Source organism: Achroia grisella, unplaced genomic scaffold (assembly GCF_030625045.1).
Source record: "Achroia grisella isolate CSIRO2021 unplaced genomic scaffold, CSIRO_AGI_Agris_v1 utg204, whole genome shotgun sequence".
Lineage (NCBI taxonomy): Eukaryota > Metazoa > Arthropoda > Insecta > Lepidoptera > Pyralidae > Achroia > Achroia grisella.
In genome coordinates this window covers 899174-920697 of record NW_026712703.1, presented here as the reverse complement: position 1 = coordinate 920697, position 21524 = coordinate 899174, and the positions used below count along the sequence as shown (strand labels likewise).

The 21524-nt window shown below is 30.8% G+C and overlaps 1 protein-coding gene across 15 annotated transcripts in view; it reads left to right on the top strand.

Moving 5' to 3' along the window:
* LOC131841918 (dachshund homolog 1) overlaps positions 1 to 21524 on the top strand; it is a 169676-nt gene that overhangs the window by 40496 nt on the left and 107656 nt on the right. For 6 of the 15 annotated variants that reach the window (XM_059190302.1, XM_059190301.1, XM_059190297.1 and 3 more), the window contains one exon: positions 18849 to 18860. The exons of the other annotated variants lie outside the window; for them this stretch is intronic. In XM_059190302.1, the coding sequence (XP_059046285.1) occupies positions 18849 to 18860 (12 nt within the window). The remainder of the gene's footprint in view (positions 1 to 18848; positions 18861 to 21524) is intronic. 15 annotated transcript variants of the gene reach the window in all.

Genomic DNA, 21524 nt, shown 5'->3' with positions numbered 1-21524 from the left:
AATGAAGTATAGAAAAAAAGGAACGGGAGTTTTGATTGATCACCGAGTCGAAGCAGTTTTTTATATAAAATTGGGCATGCGATGGATTAAGGAGGAATTACAAAAAGCTATAGGGATTTTAACATACTGTTTCCAGTGAATTTCTGTTATTATTTATATTAGTGGTGCTTACTACTCAGTTCGCGTGTATAATTGTAGATAATATTAATTACGATAAAAATAAATAACGCTTTTAAACAACGCCATCTATTAATTTATTAATATTAATTAACAACAATGTATAAGTATAAGGTAGAAATTTACCACTTTGAAAGCTATTTCTTTAACACTTCTTTAGTCATATGCTAACCCACGTTTAACATCATATTTTGTAAAAAAAATATCCTAACTACACCAGCCGTTTACGTGAAATATTTACACACAACAGATATATGTACCGAATGCAATTTGAATCCGTTTGGTAGTATTTATCCAGAAAGAGTAATAAACATACAACCATCTATCCTCACAAATTTACGTTTATAATATTTGTAGAAGTGGAATTGGAAGACACGAAGTCTATGACGTATGTGGTCGTATGTTTAGTATCAAAGAAACAATTATAGCATTTCTGGTTCGAATTCCGACTGATCAATATAGCGTAATGATTGATATGTCATTACGACATTCAAATGTCGCCAGTACATTGGAATGGATAATCGATAAAGATCAGGAAATCCAGCCATTTGTTGCATAACTTGTCTTAACTCGTGATCGCCCGTGTGCAATTGACTAGTTGCTTAGTACTTAATAATGTACCGACTTAGTATTTTTGTTTGACAACAGACATTTAAGGAAATGTTATAAAAAATATTACCGATTTATATCCGTCAGTTATATTTATGTAAGAAATGTGTAGGTCTCGTTTAATAATGGCATCTGCATTGAGTTTTGTAAAATGGGTCAATGCATTTTAATATGTTACCTTTTATATAAAGATTAAATTCATCATTGATTGTTATGACTTGTAAACGTTGATATAACCCTCTTTTATGATATTACTAGCTACTCGCCCCGGCTTCGCCCGGGTGTACATGTATTATATATATCACCTATCTCTAGCTAAAACCTTCCTCTAGAATCACTCTATCTATTAAAAAAACCCCTTCAGAATTCGTTGCGTAGTTTTAAAGATTTAAGCATAAATAGGGACTGACAACGACAGCGACTTTATTTTATACTATGTTAATTAATAATGATGATATAATGATGCTTGACATTATTTCACTAAAATTATTAGTCAGCATTAAAACATTAGTATCATTTTCTGGAAAAACTTTTCTATATTTACAAGTATATATTATCTGCAATTAATATAATATGAAGTTCTTATACTCATTATAATCTTTATACTAAAAATAATTCAGGCTGTGAATAGTGTTTCTCAGTTACCGGAAGCGTAGTAATCGGTAGCAGTGATGAAATATATAGTTAACCATATAACGTAGCTATCACGAAAATTAATGGTTACACTCACCTCGGCTATTATGTACTTAAATCAAGATATAATTTAGTTGTTAATGTAACCATATTTATATGTATGTGTTAATTCAAAATGAACAGAACTGTACATCAACAGTGAAACCTCAAGTGTACCGCAAACGAGTAATTAAAGCATCTATAATATATTAACATTATGCATACTAAATTTATGGGAGTCTTGATACAAATGTTAACAGGAATGGTAAGGGAGAAATGTGTAACACCCAATACCGCAGAGGTAAAACGTAATAATAGCACCTATTTGGAGGTTTATGAACGATCAAAATTGCAAGAGCACGTGTATAAAATACACTTTGCAAAGTAGATTTAAATTTTAATACGAAGCTTTCAGTAGAGGGTTGCAAGTAATGTCTTGGCGTTAGAAAAGAGTGGAGCTCTCTTACTTTTTATTCTTTTATTTAAATGTACTTCGAACCTTTTAATCTGGTGGTATTTAATTATTTAGAAATTTTAACCTAATCTATACTTCAAAGTGTATGTATGTTACGTATATTCTATAAGACTTGATAGTTAGGTATTATTTAACATCCTCGAGAACTGGAGCACAGTAGGTGAGTGAATCATCACTGCCAACTAAGTTTTGGATAATACTATATTATGTATTTATAAATTAATCATGGTAAGATTTACCTATTTTCTATGAATGCAATAATAGAAGTTTTCGTTTATCATAATCATTTGGTAGATATTTAGCAGGTTCTTACTAGGGTGATCCTGTTTTGGTGGAACCGGGAATATCCACATAAAGAGAACCGGGACCGTGGCTCAGGTGTCGACTGCGGCCGATTTCACAAGACAATGCTTAATAATTTCATTTCGCCATTACGGCGGCCATCTTTGCGAGTCGCACAGTTAGAGGGCATCGGCGCACCCCTCCACGGCAATTTGCATTGTAACTCTGACCACGTAGAAGGCCCTAACAGCCATACCACCACCTCCTAACTCTTGAATATATAATTTTGTTGTTTTTATTAACAGCAACTTTGCGTGGGAATTGGCGATAGCCTTCCGCGGCGACTGTTTATTGTGGACGATAACTTGCTAGATTTATTTTATAGTTCGGCTAGAGACTTTGTCCTGTACGGCTGTAAGGGTTGGTTCACGTTTTACGCGGACGATTTTATACGGCCAATAAAGAGGGCCGATGCATGGAGCCATTAAAATATTTGCTGGATTTATTTGACAGCGTGCTTGTTTTGTTGAAATGTTTATTGGAGCCCATAATTACATTGTTGCACAAATTAACCACTGAATCATATGTTATGGCAGATTGCAGATTGAGATTCCGATTTAATATGTCTGCTTTGTTGGTTAATTGCTTTATTTTTTGTTTCTTATAGCTACACAAAAAAGTAGCTGCACTTTGCTTTACACAAACCAAATGTATCGGAAATAGACAGGAAGTAATTGTACAAACAGAACGTAATAGATGTGACCGTAATTGCTTTTCCGATCCGGGCCTTAATGTAAAAGTTGGTCGAGACGGTTACAGACTTAAAAAGTTTGTTTTGGTGCCTATAAATTAATGTGTTTGTACGTCTACGCCGCCGTTTAAGATCATTTTACAACTTTCGGCGACTTTAAGCACTTTCAAGTTATGATTGAATCGTCAATTTGTTACTTTTCATTTTAATTACTTTTAAATCGTGAGTTTTCTTTGTTTGTAATTTATACTTCACTTTGTAGTTTAGCAATAAATTTTTAGTTATTGATTAAGTCAAAAAAATAATATTTCTAAATAAAATATACCTTCGTCGTCTTTAATGAATCTATACATGAACATTTAAAAAGTATAATATCCATGTCTATATATGTTGACCGACAAATTCCTTGCAAATAATATGTAAATATTATTTGCGAACTAAATTGTAGGCTTTATTTATCTTTAATAAAAGCTTTTCGTAAATTAAGGAATTGACTAAATGTTTATTATTCACAAATTGATCGTTTCGGAAACTCCTAAGTGCAGTGAGCCCCGATACAGGAAATACGGAAATATTGGGCCCCGGTGCGGAATAAATTGTACCTCTAATTCTAATGGCGACTTTTAGGGGAATGCATAATTCCATTTTGTGTTTCCAACTCTTTAGAGGGTCGGAATATCGACGTTAATAAGTTATGAAAGGTTTCTTATGGCTGTATTTACCAAATGCTTCATTTCTCTATGTATTTACACAGCGAAGATATGTTAAGAGGTATTCTTTTCCAAAAATTTCGTAATGATATGGCAATTAAATTATGTCGTTTTTAATTACTTTTATTTTTCTTTTAAGGTATTTAAATAACAAAATGGTTTACTTGGTCTGATACAATATAAAAATGCTGTGCATATATTCCCACACGAGTTAAGTACCATTATTTGCCATGAATGAAGTGCATGTAGGCTACACATAGGGGCATCTTATACTCTCTTAGGATATTGACACTTGTCTGTCGCCAGCTTTTGTTCTAGGAAGTGTTAAGTTACAATGCACGTGTGCACGGCCGCACGTATAGTGTCGGCAATGAATTACTCGTACTCCTATGGTTTATTTTATAATAACACCATTGTCAGTATATTATTTGTAAGTAAATTAATACTGGCTAGAATTTTAAATCGCAGAAAAATATTTCCATATAATTTCTCATGATTTAAAAGTTATACTGCACTAGTTGTTCATCTATGTTTACATTTCGTGACAATCTATTTTCACTACAATTGTCACTTAGATCCGTTTAGCAGTTTAGTCGTGAAAAGATAATAAACAGTTTCTACATATTACACTAATAAATTTATTTTATTGGTAGATAATAAGTAAATTGATAAAAAATGTTTGGCACGTGAAAGAATGGATTCTGAACACATTTATCAATAGTTGGTGCGGTTCGTGTTGGCAGTGCTACCCTTACTGAGATTCGGATGGAAAGCTAATCGTACCTCCGCGTTCGCCCGTTATAATTAGTATAAATCGTTCGCTACGCGTCGTCGCGGGTAGACCTATAAATTATTAGACAAGTCATAAAAAATAGTAGACTTTAGAAAAATTAAATATTTCAATTGATAATATTGAATATATTTTATAATATATGTATTTACATATGTAATATAAATCTTTTAACAATACGTGCTTGCCCATAAGTTGTATAGTTATATAAAATAATAATAGAATAGTTTGTTTTATTATATAGCCATAACTAATAATTATTAATTATATATAATAATCATTGCATAAATGAATATGAGATATAAAATATGGCTACTATAGTTCGCCTAAAAACTCGCAATCCAATATAATTTACGAAAACATTTGGCAGTACATTTTAATCAGTATTATTCTCTGAAATTTGAAATCGTGTCTAATCGTTACTGTGGTCTCGATCGAGCCATGGAATTCAGTAATCTCGCGAGTTAATAGATTCGATAATTCATCGCGACGCGCGTCGAAATCACTACGAAGTCGATTGATGGCACTGTGAAACAACAATAGCATCTACATTTTATTTGTCGATTGCCTTATTGTTCAGTCCTCATGTATTGTCTAACGGCCGAATTATTGCATTGTATAATATAGGTATATCTTTGCGTAGTTATTAAGATCATTATTTATTTTTTTAAATATGAAAACTATGATATTTCCTAAAATATAATTTTCACATTTCTTACATAATTATTTAATTATTGTCAAATGTAAAATCCTAAATAAAATATTATTGTTACAGTATTTTTTAATAACAACAAGAAATTTAACAATTAATTTAAATAATTATTTAACAAATAAGTTATTTTATAATAAGTCATAAGCATTTTAAAATGAATTTTGATCAGTATTTGGTTTTACAATTGTTGTATTTTACCTAAAAATAACATAAATTATTTTCTTCTTTAAAAAAAACATTTAATGAATTTTCTAATATAGGACTCACATGCCAGTAAAAACTACCGATTTGTCAGTATCTGTTCAGAATATATGCAAATATCTCGAAACATAAATAAAAAAGAAGCTTACCGATTTCTTAAATTGATTAAAAATATATTTAGAATACTGTAGCTTTCCGCGTCCCTTTCCCATCGTAATAGTTCCTATAAGTACTTAATTTGAGTTGTGTCACTAAACGATCAGTTGCGCCTCTGAATCGTAAACTCCCGAGCACGTTTTTGTAAGAAATGCCCGTTTCATTCAGTTCGCTGTGGTCACATTCCAATGAGCGGTTCACTGACGCCGCGTCTTTATAAAAATAGAAATTGATTTTTTATTCAATTGTCCGAGCTATTAAAGGGCGAAGCACTCGCGAAAACGCCGACAAACGACTCTTAAAAAAGCTTTAGACTTTAAATTGACAGTGTTGTCGAGGTTATCGTTCTATGTGTTATTGCTGGTACCCTCTGTACGATGTAAAAATTATAGTAATAATATAGCTTTAATATTACATGCACAAGCATGGCACTTTTTAAGCATTTAATAATACCTGATATCAAACAAACCATTTGAAGGCAAAGTACATCAATAAAAGGAAATTTCCTGTGTGGACATTGAAACAAAATGTTAATATTGCTGTAAATAGGTAAGTTGATTGCTATTCCAATCGTGACGAATTAAAAGCACCCAAATTAAACGTTCGATTAAAATGGTATTTACTAAAACTTGATTACGAAAACTCGCTACAGCAGACCAAATGCGTATTAAATATACCGTTACTAATTATCAAGTAAAAAACTGTTGGAATTGAATTCAAACATTTGTCTCCTAACGAATCGTGTCGCGTCGGCTTCGACTCAAAGCGGCGTGATTCGACAATTTCGTTCCATTTCCAAATGCTCGCTGCCCATTCGTTCCCTCGGCTACGCCTACCTAATAAATTAGATGCCTCACGTAGCATACCGCATAGTTACAAACTAATGAAATCCCGAAAAGATCTTCAACCCATTTTCTTAACAACTTTTCCGAAAGAGCAAGTGCCTTCAAAGATTTTACCCCGAGAAATAATTCCGCTAATAACGCTCAGCGCTCACACGGGTATGTTATGCAACCATAGGAATTTCATTAGATACACACGCGTTTGTTTGTTAAGGCGCTTTCCATTGCTAAAAGTTTCTTGAGGCGGGTATAATTCCTTTGTTTGTTCTTGGGGGTGGCGTGCCCGCCTCACCCACTACGTTTTCTAAGTCATCGGGTCCAATTATGCCCCTTTGTAGGTTTTGATATGTAAATTCGCGATTTTATTAAACAAACCATGATGCCATTCGGGGGCAGCGAGCCGGATTAATAGCTTCTTCAGATTTGTGTAATCGTTTTCTCTTAAGACAACATCCGACGTGTATCTCAGGGGAGCTATTCCCTTTTAAATGTTTCACAATAATGCATTTAATGCTTAAATAGATTAAAGTAATGTTCCGGTCAAGATCGATCGAATCGATAACCAACCAAAAATAAAAATCCAATATTCTAAGTTGTAAGTACCACAACTACCTAGAAAATAAATTTAAAATATCTCAACTTTTTCAAACCAATTAATACATTAGATCGATATTGGTTGTACAAAGCCGGCATTTTTACAACATTTTTGTTATCATAAAAGAGAATCGTAGTATTGTCATATGCGTTCCAGCTAATTAATCGTCACACAGAAACATAAAACGAACGTTATGCCCGAAACTACCCATTCGATTTAAGCTTAATTTTTACCCCAGCACTATTAATAATTTACACGGGATAACGCCAACGTTTGCGCCATATTACAACGCATAAATTAATAATGTTGCTCGCTTGTTTAACTGCGAATCAGATGAGTTTTATTGACAATTTCGTTCGGAAAGAGCAATTTGCGGGATGGCCGCCAAGTGGTCACCAAATAGGGGAGTACTCAATGCTCATTTATAGTTGGAGGGCAGGCTCCATTGCTGGCAATTGTCAATGAACGAATAAATTTATTCAGTACTTAATAAAGTTAATTGTTATGATCGATATAAAATACCTTATATTAGTCTATATAATTGCAACCAAGTATACATTTTAGTTCAACATATCATTTTAATCATTTTTACGACTAACAATATGTTGAACTTATGAATACATTATTACACTATACATAATATGACTTTGTTGACCCACATAGAGCAGTAATAAAAATATGCTTAGTATAACTAAATAAATAATAGATATCTTAATTACAAATTTTGGTCGTTTAAGAAATAAATTTTTAATTATAGTTTTTTCTAAAATAAGTAACATTTCCAGCAATATGGTCCTCTCCATAATTAACTGCGTAGCAAACTATTATGGCATAGATGCAAACGCTCCTATCGCATTCACAGTAACTCAATCCGCACGAATGTACACAATTGCATTTGGGGTTGCATTGAGGAGTTGCTACATCGACGCGACGTTATTATTGTATAAACAGGGGCATCCGCTTGTGTACGTCGAGCTTTATATTGCACGCCGGTGGGAACTACTGATATGATTAGATATCCATATTTAGATATATCGATATTGTAGCAAGGGTTCTCTGTACAGACATTTCAATTGCTGATTTAATGGCTAACGTTTCTTGATATTGCTGTTTAGTTTAAATCTTTTCTGCATCTAATATACCTACCTACATCTAGATTTTGCTAATCAACCGTCTTCTATTACGAGGTTACTATTTATATACTCCTACACATTTGTTGATCGTTGTTACATCTGCTAATTTCCATTGGAATCCGATTTTTTATTTGTAGTACATAACCTTATAATATATATAAATTTTATTTCGATTTATTTTCAGTTAAGTTCATACAATGAATTCAATAATCTAGAACTTAAAATAGAGTACCTCTTATCCATGAGATGCAAAACGCAAACGCTCTGTCGCCTCGAATTAACACAAGCTTTTGTTATCATTCAATTTGATTCGGCCGCCGGCTGTTTTATTATTTTAATGAGCATCAATTTTCAGGGATAATTGAATGTACGTTGCGTTGCTTCGATTATTATTTCATTCGATGCGTACAGGTCGCTAGCACAGTGACGATTAAGCATTTGGCGAATATTCTCTTAAAAAAATGTTGATAAAGTTAGTAGTCATTATAAAACTTGAGGATATCTTTTTGGACCTTGTAATGAACACAATTTATTGGTAAAATGAAAAATATTTTTAGTTGTCAATATTGTCTCTGTTAAAAGGTACTAAAATGTAAATGTTGTATCGTAATTAATATGATTCTATACTTATATTTACGTCTATAACAGACGCATAGGCCATTATTATTATTATTATACTTATATTCCTAACGTTCATTATAAAAATGGATCAAATAAAAGATCAATAGAAAGAAAAATATCAAGATGGCAAGTCAGGCAAGTATGCTCAGGTTTTATTAGTATTACGTAATCTACATTACCTCTGGATTTTTTTCATTTAGGATAGTGTTTGATTTTATAAATCATATAATTTATAAGATAGAAATATGTTATATATACCTAAAGTAAATTAATTCAGTACCTTATTAAATTGGAGCGACGCACACGGTTACAAAATCTAACATATAAAATGTTATTAATCTACTAATTTAATTATTCGTATAAAAACTAGTCCCTCTTTGGAAACCCTATGTACCTACATTATTTATTTGCATACAACCCAACAAACTGTGGACAATTACAGTAGTAAATTATACATATGTTTATCTAACTAGTTTTGGCTATAGTTAAAGTTGACTTAGTGCCAGTTTAATTAAAGGGGTGAGTATTGATTTGTAGCTAGCAATATGAAACAGAGTTCCATAATTTGATTGTAAAAAGTCTAAACTAAGGATATTTCGTATTTGCTGTGTATCTTATATGATATTTTTGTCACATAGATATACTACTTAAAAAAAGTTTATTTATGTAGAAATAGAGTTGTATTCTGCATTGCATTGAAGATTGGATAGACGAATATTAGTCTATGTGTCTCTCTACCTACAACTAGGGAGATCTGGCGTGATGGTACTAAGATATTAACAACAATATAGAGATGATTAAAATGTTAAACATTCATATATACATAACTTCTAAGCACTGTGTATATGTATGTATACTACTAAGGTCAATGAATTGAGTAATATGTACTGTAGGTACTCATATTTAGAAACATACCTGCATAAAAAGGGTAACCGCAGACCACGGCACGCGTCACTTGAGGCTGACAAACAGTACGTTATCTTATATATCTATATATTAACAATAAATAAATCATCCATATGTCCAGAAATAAATTAATATAAAAGAATATTAATTAGATATAATTAATATTCTTACATGTATGACCTTGATATTATAATTTTGTTAAATAAACCAATTTATAGTGGGTATAATTTATGATGCAATAAAATTACTGTCATTTATAGTCTTGGTTGTCTTGTTTACATAAAAGATGCAGATTGCACATCTCTAACGCAAAATGAACTGTTCGAGTCAAGAACTCGTCTAGATGATTTTTAATTACATCCTACAATAAACTCTGCGTTCTTGATTTAAAGCAGACTATTGCTCACGATTATTTGTTATTTGTCGAAGATATAGATTTTAATGCATACAAGATGAAGAATAAATCTATTTATAAAATTATTACTTGCATTCACGCAGTAAACAGATCGTCACGAAAATGAAGTGTTCAAACGACTTCTCTCAATTAAAAATGAAAATAGAATCAATCAAAAGAAAATTTGCATTTTAAAGTCTAATTTGAGTAATCTTAGAATTGTTTGTAATATTTGATATTTTTGCGGTTCAAAATACTAACTTACCGTTTGATAAGCGCGCATTCGACACCTGTACCTACAAACATCTGTAAAGTACCTGCAAATATATCTATGAATTGTTGTAACTACATAGCGCTATCAGACATTGTAATAAGTACTATTTATTATCAGACAGCCTTTGTGTCCTAGCGGTTTAGCACACCGGCTTACTTCCGTCTGTATCAGGTTTGATTTTTCGCACTGGATTCCTCGATCTGGCAATTTTCTATGTATAATAAGGATGTATTTAAACAAAATGTATTTAAATATTTCTGTCAGTTCTCTAGTATCCAAAACATAATCTATGCTTATATCTTGGGACCAGATGGTTCTGTGTGGATTTCGGGATTATTGTGTTATTATTAAGTGATTGTGCAGTTAATACTGTCTGTCTGTCTATATAACATTTATAATATCTAATCTAAAAATTCATTAGAATTCATTCCATTATCTTATTAAGACGGTTAAAAAATCATAATAAAACATAAGTACAATCAGTTCTCTATTTCACGGAGTAGATACATGTATATTTAATACTCATTCGTTATCTGTTTATTTGAAAATTGTTAACAGCGAGTAACCTGATAAAGAGCTTGAATTTTGACAGCTCAGTTCGCGTGACTGACCGGTATAATGTGTTTTTACTCATACACAGATCCAAGCAAATTGGTTACGTCTATTAACTTGTCCTAAAACTGTTCCATGTCCTGACCATTAAAACGGCAGTATGATTTCATTTATAAAATTGTGAGATCTTGACCGATAGCGCAAAGATTCAACAAAGTATTCTTTGTATGTTTTAAAAAATATATTTTAACTCACTTAATCTTTTGTTAATTGCTGAAACTATTATTTGTCATTTATGAATTATAGTTAGTAAACGATTTATTAATGTTATAAACCTTTTTTTGTATATATATTATGAGAGCATTCTTCTATCGCATCACGACACTCGTAACCATACATATAAATTGGAAGGTAGAAATATTCTGTTAGCTGAAACAAATTCATAATCATATACACTAACAGAAGGTCAATAGTACCAGTTTCATTAGTTTCAAAAATATAAATTGACACCCAAAAATAGTTTTTTTGGTATGCTTTATTAATACTGAATTTATTACAAAAAACAGATAATAAGAAATTCAATTGAGTTTCTTGCCAGTTATTCTTATTTGAATCTGTATATTGAACTGGATGGTAGGAAAAAATTATAATCTAGAAAAAAATAGGTTTATGAAGGGCTAAAATGTCATACATGAAGAAATGATTGTTGAATTTGAACTCATTAACTTTAGAGTCAAAGTCGGGTAAATAACCACTAGGGCATGATGCTTTTGAGATTACTTGAAGCAACAACACCCATTTAAATCCATATTTTTGCTACTGATGTATTTGCAATGTAAAGAAAAATGGTAGTTATGTTCAAGGTGCCTTTAGATATGATTAACTCTAGATTTTAGTTTAAAATCGTACATCGTACTTGTTATAATGTACGATTTTATACTAAAACCTTACGAAACGTATTTGAGTATACACAATATTAGTTTAATTTGTTATATTTGTTTAATAAGATAAGGTTTGTATAAGATATACAGTGATGCTGGGAACGGAAGTCGGTACACGTAACTCACGACAGCTCTTCCAGATAATGTTGTACGCCGAGATGATTGAAAAAATGCATATAGAAAATAATATCTAAAATATTTTGACTATAAAACACCTATATATATATATAATATTTCTATATGTATGTTAATACTTATAAAACTCTGTATTCAAGAAATCAAGATTTAATAACGTAATTAAATTAATAAAACATTATCAAAAGACAATTTTTAGTACAATTCTTCAAAATATATTCTTCCTATAAAATGTTCAATACGTAGTACTTACTCTACTAGTTATTATGTAGAACAATAACTGTGGTACAAGAACAGATGTAATAAAGCAATATAAAGAGTATTAAATTGTCTCATGTAAGTCTTAAGCATTCATGGACGGAAGCGCATTACCGAGTTGAAAATAGTGCTAACATTAAACGACTAATGAACCTAAAATTGAAACTAAAAGAACCAATCATAACCCGGATGTGTAATACAATAGAATGATTCCCACATGCCTCCAACGAAACAAAATAAAGTTTAAACATCGTCTAAACGCTGAAATAACAAACTGATTACGCCATGATCAATAGTATTGTACAGCATAAGTCATAAGCGGTAAACGAACAATACCAAAATCCGGATTTATTACATATATTTTTCAAACTAAGGTATCTAATATGTTGCGGCTTAGATTGGTTTTATTTATTCCGCCGATCGTTTATCGCTTGGAGACTGGCACAGAAAACAGTTGCGCTGGTAGTCTCACTCAACGATATAATATTTAATAGTTTTATGATGTATTATCAAAACAAATCCCAGCGAGTTACTATGAACTACTGCGATACGTTTCGGCTGCATTTAATCTGCAACCCAATAGTTTTGATATTTGAATTGTATTAACTGTGTATTTGATACTGTATTAGTTATTATTGTTGCAAGCATTTGTTGATTATTATATTGTTAATTTTCTTTACCGACATAAAAATGCTCGAAATACGTTCAGTGAGAGTTATTTTCAATAATTATAATCACGACAAATATTGTAATTATGTAAGATAACAAAATTAAATATTACTAAAGTACTAAATATCAAACGTATTATATATATTTAATTTTTATTAAAGAATCAATGATCTGAAAAAGGTTATAACACTATTTATAGAAATATAACAATAAAGGGGAGACTGTATTGATTTTAATAAGTAATTATTGTCTGCTCCAACGTTGTGTGGCAATGCATTACAGTAGTTAATTGGCACAAATGGCCTACGGTTAGCTTAGAGTTCCATTATAATTGGGTTCCTACTTCAGTCCGTGTATCTAGTTAAATAATACCGTTGTATGTCGTCTAAAGTAAAGTTTTTATTTATTTATATGCCTTTATATTTTTTAGTATAATGCATTGTATAAAAACATCTATCAACGTTTTCAACATTTATAACTTTTTAAATTGTTTATTAGTACTGTACTCTTATGAATCTACCGAGCTAGAATAAAAATTTTATGTATTTGTATTTGATAGTCATGATATAAAATTCTCGTGTCACAGTGTTTTACACACACACAAATTAATCCAAATCGGTTCGATAGATTCTTATAAGATTTGGTGTGTATATTCAGTAGGTTTGAGAATATAATGTAAACTATTTTTCATACTCCTAAGCCATAAGCTGTGGTAGTGTGGTGGGCCATTCCAATAAAATCTTTTATTTTTTTGACAAATATTTTTTATGACTCAATATTAAAATTACATAACTCTAAATTATCACTCTTCTACCGTTAACATTTTAATAATGATTTTCTGAAATAATTTACATGGCAAAACATTTGTTGGGTCAACTAGTATAATTATATAATAGTAATTAATTTCATTATTATAATATATATTTCTTATACACACGTCAAGAATATTTTACTATCGTAAACTACCTAAGATTAAAAACAACATGAAAAATTTTAATCAACTAGTATCAAGACTGTCGAATCCTAGTAACGAACAAACAGAAGCGGTCGATACAAAAGGACTTAACATATTTTTTCTTCATATTTTATTATGAACTTCTGTTCAACATCCAGATGTTTAAGTCTGATCAAACAAAAGATTTTTCAGATGTACTCATGTACCGTCAGAATGTAACTATTACGTTCTTGATTTACGGGTAACTGTTGTTTACTTTAAAATTTCCAGTGCTGTTATGAAATTCCAATATATCCTCAAATATCAATCTGTTTCCTATCCGTGTGTGTATAATGGTGGTCCAAAACTATTTTTAAATACATGTTAATAGCGATCGTCGACCATGTGAGGTCTTTAAGATGACACCATAATAGTTTTATAACCAATTTCAGTGTCCGCGTTAACCATATATGCAAGTAAAATTTTAACTATTATACGCCTTCGATACGGATCCATAGTATTAATACTATTTGTGAATTTCTAACCAATGTATGTATGTATATGTAATATGTGTACATTTACAATATAGGTACCATATATTACCTGTACTGAGCAATATTACAAAAATTATCTACTGAAATATAAAATACTTTTTAACCATAGTCTGTTGTGGCAACTAATACAGAGGAACAATTATTATATTGGTGTAAGAAGGAAAATTGTAAATAAAATCCTATATCTAGTACTATTTGTTCTTGATGAATATTACAAATATTAAAATCACTCATTTGCATTCCGAATTATATTTCATTTGTGTAAATTGTCAAAATAACATTTTATATATATATATAGGTATATAGACGACTCACACTTGGCCGAGTTTTAATAGTTTATTTCCTAACTGCACGTCGACAGCGCCGATGTTTTTCTAATAACCTGTTTAACAAATCATAACGTTTATTTTCGTTCAGTACTGAACGATCACACGTCCGGGACTCTATTCTGTTTCAAATCTCTGGCCTGTTTGTTTTGATTATTTTAATTTTTCATTGAACATACGTAAATGAAGTTAACACATGAATACATGACGTGATACTATACTACTTATTAAATCATGAAAGAATGGAAACATATCTTTTGTAAACACATTAAATGCCAGTTGATTTAAAAACTATTCTCGCTACAATGCCGAATATGTTTTTATGTTTACAAATAGATTTTAATTACTGCTACATTTATCTTTCAAGTGTCCTTCTAATGGCGGTCGATGAAAACGAACTTTTAAATTTTTTGCTCCTAAACTTTGACTAAGTAGTTAAAAGCCGCCGATGGCATATGTATGACTTGTATGACTCAACATTATTTGTAGCAAATTTTTGATGAAATTAATTTAAAAAGTAACTGTATCTGTTTCTTGCCAGGTAGATCTTTTTTCAATCGACACAAAAGATCGTTTTCAATAAAAAAAATACAAACGGCGGGAACCGGTAGCAAAAATGTTTGATTATTCTTGATGAACCGTGTCAATATAAATAGAATACTATTAAGGTTAAAGAAAACACATATTCATTGGATTGTATTCTTTAAAAGTTTTACTCATGCCTGGGTCCGAAATTTAAATTGTTTCACATGGTTTCTTCAGAAAATATATTTTGGCGCCAGCAGCAAAAAATAATGCCAATTTAAAGAAACTATCTAATCATCGTATCCCAATCACAAGTTGATATTAATATAAAGTTTCGCGTATTAAAAATGTATAATACATTTTTAGTTTTAGTAGTTTTAGGTTAATATAATTACAACATATTTATTAAATTAATTTAGATACTTATTAGAAAATAACGACTCAGTATTTTCTAATTATTATATAAAATAAATGTAAAGTGAAAGATAAACAGTATAATACGAGTATTATTATATAAGGACTTGATATGTAAGTATTTGCACATAGAATTTTCTTGATGATTGAAATTTATTATTAATTATATATTAAGTATTAATGTATCTATAGGCTTTGACATCATTATCACAAAAAGTATTTATATATTTTTGATACTGGTAATCACTAGATTACCAGTATCAAAAATGATTGACTTGGAATTATATCAATTTCGAGAATTCACAGATTTTATTCTTTATAATCTAAATTTAAATCCTCAGTAATAACGAATACAAAATGTGATTACTTATTTAGCTTTCTTACTGTTATTGAGTTTAATGATATTTTTATTGTATTGAGTAATACGAGGACGTGACGTTGAAAGGCAGCGGTCACCCGTCCAGAAATTGTATAATTTTACGCAACAAAACCATTGTCGAATACAGTTTGTGAATGGACATGCCCGGACCAACGCTCGTCATCAATTTCGAACAAAACATGCCAAACGCATGCATCCATACACCGCCATAGAATCAATTGTAAAGTGTGAAATGAAAAGTGTTACAATCAAAGGAAAAATCATTAACATTGTGACGTCTGTATTTCTATACGAGATAAACGACAAAGGACTCATAACAAAGATATTCCCTGGTTCATATAACTCTGATACACGTACGAGAGGGCTTATGCAAAATTCACAAAGCCGTATTTTCCTTAATGAAATCTTTCGACAGGTAATAGTTAAAAAGGGAATTTCATAGCGGGTCGAGAGAAATGGAATAAAACGATAATATGTCTGGGGCCATAATATTCCGTCTGACAATGGGTACGACAAAGGGAAATTGTAAGATGGCTTCCCGGCGAACACGATAAAGTTACATTGATGGTTTGCTGTTCACTTTTACCTAACTAAATTGTTTGCGAGACATATAAATGCATTGATAAAATTTATCTTTTACATTCCCAATATAAGAAATAATGGCAGACTAAAAATAATAGGTATTATTTAACTTGAGCGGTAATTGAATAAGATAAATGAAATATCCTTTGATAAAGTACACAAAGAAATAATAGAGAAGCCAGTACGTGCAGTATCAAACGGCGTACTTAACGAATTAGAAACAAAACGGATTCGCGGCTCTTTCTGAAGATGACGTCTCTTTCTATTCGTGGCAGTCATCGAGTTTCCTTTGTAATTAAATATTGAAATTAAGAAATGAACAGCCGCTAATTACAAGAGGTTGTCCCTTGGGGGCTGATTATGTTGCCCCAGCATTCGCAGAAAGGGATGTCGGGGACGAAACGGCTCCTGTTACAATTAATATTTAAGATTTTAATGTTACCGTTCGCCCAGTTATACAAAATTTCGTTTGTAATGAAATTTATGAAAAAAATATAACTCTTATTTTATTAAACCAAGTCTACTGTGATTTATATAAAATTATCAGTTGAATTTTATGAAATATTTTGCATATTACAATTATTATTATTATCGAACAATATAAGTAATTTAATACTAGATATAAAGTAAGTATAGTAAGTAGGTATAGTAATATAATAAGAACTATACATACGACATTCATGAGTATATAAAGTATAAACAATAAATCCCATGCTAGGTGCTATTAAAACTCTCCTGCGGTACCCTAAAAATGAAAAGTAGCAAAAACATAAATTTAATGTTTGGACGTTTCAATTATCCGGACCACGTGGCGTGCCAACAATGATGTTCGTGCCAACAGCAATAAAAAATTTAAAAAAAATACGATATAAAATATCGTTGCATCTAACAAAGTTCGATCTAATGAAGATTTTATGTATCTCATTCCATAGGTAATAACGATTTATTATTGTAGATGATTAACAAAACAAAAGTACAGTCACACGCGGAAAAAAGTAAAAGTATACCGCAGGCTATAATAGCTTCATTATGAAACGATCAAATCGCAGATGGAATAGGATCAGATCTTAAATACGTTCGGAATGTCTTTATTAACTGTCATCGAATCAAGAGAAGCACCGGGAGCTGTTTAATACCCTATCAGACAAACGTAATTAGTTTTGTAAATAAAATGCCTCGGAGAAATTGAAACGGCGCAGCTACCTGACCGTTGAGGTGAGGTGACTTGCTACATTACTGTTATCTGGTACGAGTATCGTCCAGTACTAGTAGCGTCACATTTTTATTATAATGCTAGCTGTAATCCGCGGTGCTGCTCGCGTGAATTCGTGCAAAGAGCAATTCTATATAGTAATCCAGCATGTGATCTATTTGTATACCAAATTTTATTCCAATGAATGTAGTAGTTTTGCGTAATAAAATAGCAAACGTTTATCCATCAGCACAAACTTTTGCGTTTATAACATTAGTAGAAATTCTATTCAATTATATATTGAAAGTGCGTAAAATAATAATAATAATAGTAATAATATCTTATAAGGTAGAATAATATTATCGTATCGTATTTATTATATCAGATATGTAACATTTTGATATTACAGGATATCAGGCCTGAACTCTTTGTGCTCTAGAATGGCAACACGAGTATCACATGATAAAGTGATATCCATATTATTATTCAGGTATATAGGCCACAATTACTACTTACATTGTGGTTGGTCTATTTAAATTACAGAAAAAAGAGCTATCCTGTAATTAGAAAATATTAAACCAAATTAAATATATAGGTATATATTATCTAAAGTAATCTATTACTATACATGTAAACTGTTGGAAATACAGTATAACCGTATTAAAATAAACAAACATAAAGTACAAGTTGACACCCTTGGGATTTTTTTATACTCGTAACATCCGGAGAATGAACGTTAGCTTCTTCAACATGAAATAATTGTAAGGTGGAATTACGGACGCTAAACTTTCCACCCCAAACATTTTTTATTTAATTTTTATTTTTACGACACGATTAAACTCGGCTTTGCTTTCACTTTTTATTGTTAATGTCCATGTGCCCTCTAATTTTTGGCTTCAATTATATTTTTCTTCTGTTGTTTTATTAAAACATTGTTTTTAATGTTGGAAAGTTTTTAGATTACTATTTTTTTAATGAGGATCTTCTTATACTTTCGATTGCTTATTGTAATTTTAATTTAGTAGAAATAGTTAATAGTTTCATTATTCGAATAAAGTCAATAATGTTGATCTCTCTTCTTCCTCAGGTACTTCTCAAGGTGAATAGGTATTATGTCTATCCAAGGAAAGAACCCATCTCGCTCCAACCGACACTCGTTTAGAAAAAAACAGACAAACACTTTTTGTGACCGAAATCATTTATCATGTTTGTACTGAACCCAGACAAACTGCTACTGCTTTTGAGTTTACCCTAGATAAGATTAGATGTCTCCTTGTTTAGCGATTCTTGAATTGTTTAAGACAGAGCTTCATTGTTTAGTGTTAGTTGCTAGATAAGTTGATTCCGATATGTATAGTGCTTAAAAGGAAGTAGACTGGTTTAATTTGATATATTTAAACACTAACAGTTACCCGCGACAACACCTGCTTTTTAAGATAAAATGTAGCATATACGTCTTCGTAATACAGTAGATGTTTAGTTATAAAAAATAGGAAATAAACAGACAAACCCTTACAAATTTGTCTTTTTATATAAATATACAAATAGAATATTCAATTTTCATAAATTAAACATTATTAAATAAAAGTGTAAAATTACTAAGAAAGTTATTTTAATTTATGAACTATTTCAGTTCTTTACTTAATAACTACTTGCTACCAACTTATGGTACCTTTATTTTTTCTATTAATGGTATATATAAATAAACAAGGTTGAAGAAGAATATTGTACACTAAAAACTAACTCTCAATCCTAAAAAATCTCCTTGTTAGCATGAGAAAAAGTCTTAAAAGAAAGAAAACCTTGTTGATAGTATTGCATATCTAACAGTTTTGGCGAAGGTAACTCTTAACATGTCATCAAAATACCTTTTATTTGAGTTGCTTGTCTAAATTTTTAATTGAAGTTATCCAGATTGAAACAATACTGTAACCTTTTGCGTCTGTTTTAGGATATACTTATAAGTGATGATTACAACAAGATATTTTTGGATGAATCGGTAAAAAAGAGTTTAATTTAATATGTAAACATTCCCATACGGGTAGTAGTGTAACGTGTAAATAATTGGACGTTCGAGAAACAATAACAAAAAATGACTATTAGCTTACTATAATAGGCTGTCAGCGAGTAGCTTTTGGTCTTTTTACTTTTTAAAAATGCCTTGTAGTCGGGAAAGGATGTTTACATCACGTGAACGTTATGATTTAGTGTCAGTAATTGGTAGTGAGTGTGAACACGTCCACTAAGAGTCGAAGATAGGGATGTGAAAAATTATCGATTATCGAAAACAAAAACGTCTGATGTTAACATTCTTAAAAAATGATTAATTAATAATCCATATTTTACCTAGACAATTTTTATTATTATATTATAATATTATATTGTCTAAAGAACAAGATCTATGTGATCTCATAAAAACAAACCCACGTCAAGAAGTCAAAGAAATTGGGTTGTAGAAAAATAATCGCTTATAGAATCATCAATTATTATTCATTATAAGAATTATTTTCATTTAATAGTATATTTAATCGAATAATTTATAATCGATTTTTTAATCAGAATGTCACATCCCTAGTCAAGGATACAAATATAATAACAAAGACTCGGAATTCTATTCATAGTTCGTAGGTAATGTTGATACTGTTACTGTTTGTGTTGTTAATAGTTGTACGTTGTCTTAAGCTATCTACTCTAGTTTTTTTATGAAGTTCAGTTTATTGAACTGCTTTTTATATTGGTAATATATTTTGACTCCGATATTGTTTTTTACTGTAAAATACTAATCATAAAAACGATCAATAATGTTAAGTAATGCTATTATATAAAATGACTTTAGTGAAGACATCTATTGTTAAGACATTTACTGAGAAAAGTCTATTACTCTCTAAACTTACTTATAAGATAAAAGTGCACGTCGTTAGTTGATTATGCCCAAGGTTCTCAATATTATTTTTTTTAAACATTTTAGATATGTACCTACCTAATAAGTAAAAAAATATTATTTTAATTACAATGATAATGACAAATACATCACGTGATCACGTGATGCCCATGATGGTTATCACTTACCATTAGATGGGCCATTCGCTTTTTACCATTTCAATTAGCTAAAAGGTAAGTTTTCAGGTGTATTTCTTGACAGACCGACTTGCCTGAGATAGCTTTCATAAATAAATGATAGGAAATAAATGTATGTAAAGAATGACTTGTAAAAAAGCCGTGCGGCAAAAATGCTGTATATAAATAAATAATTTCTAATACTACATATAAGATTTATATACGTTTTCAAAAATTCAATATCTACTACTGGGTATATATACCTACATGTAGGTTTCGATCAGGATTAACTTTGTGTGTTTGTCAAACTATCTATCAGGGGTATATCTGTCAGAAATATCTGGGGACTCCTTTGTGGATGGTATTTGATCAGTGACTCGGGCGGTGAGTGATGAATATTGCCACGCAAATATAACAAAAAGCAAAACTATCCGCGGTGTTAGTTTCACTAGGGTTGGTCCGTCGAAAGATTGCGCGGCACAGAAAGGAATGTTCTTTGATGTATAAATGTTTGAAATATCCAACATGATATTTTTCATTTTCTTGTATGTGAAAAACTAACAATAATTATTAGGACACATTTATTAATTACGCAATCCATATTAAGGACAGTTTAGTGTATTTACTTTCGTAAATCTTCATGCCATAAGCTAAAATAAGGACCCTATTTCCTGCAGTGAAATCTTATTAGGTACGGCAAACTTTT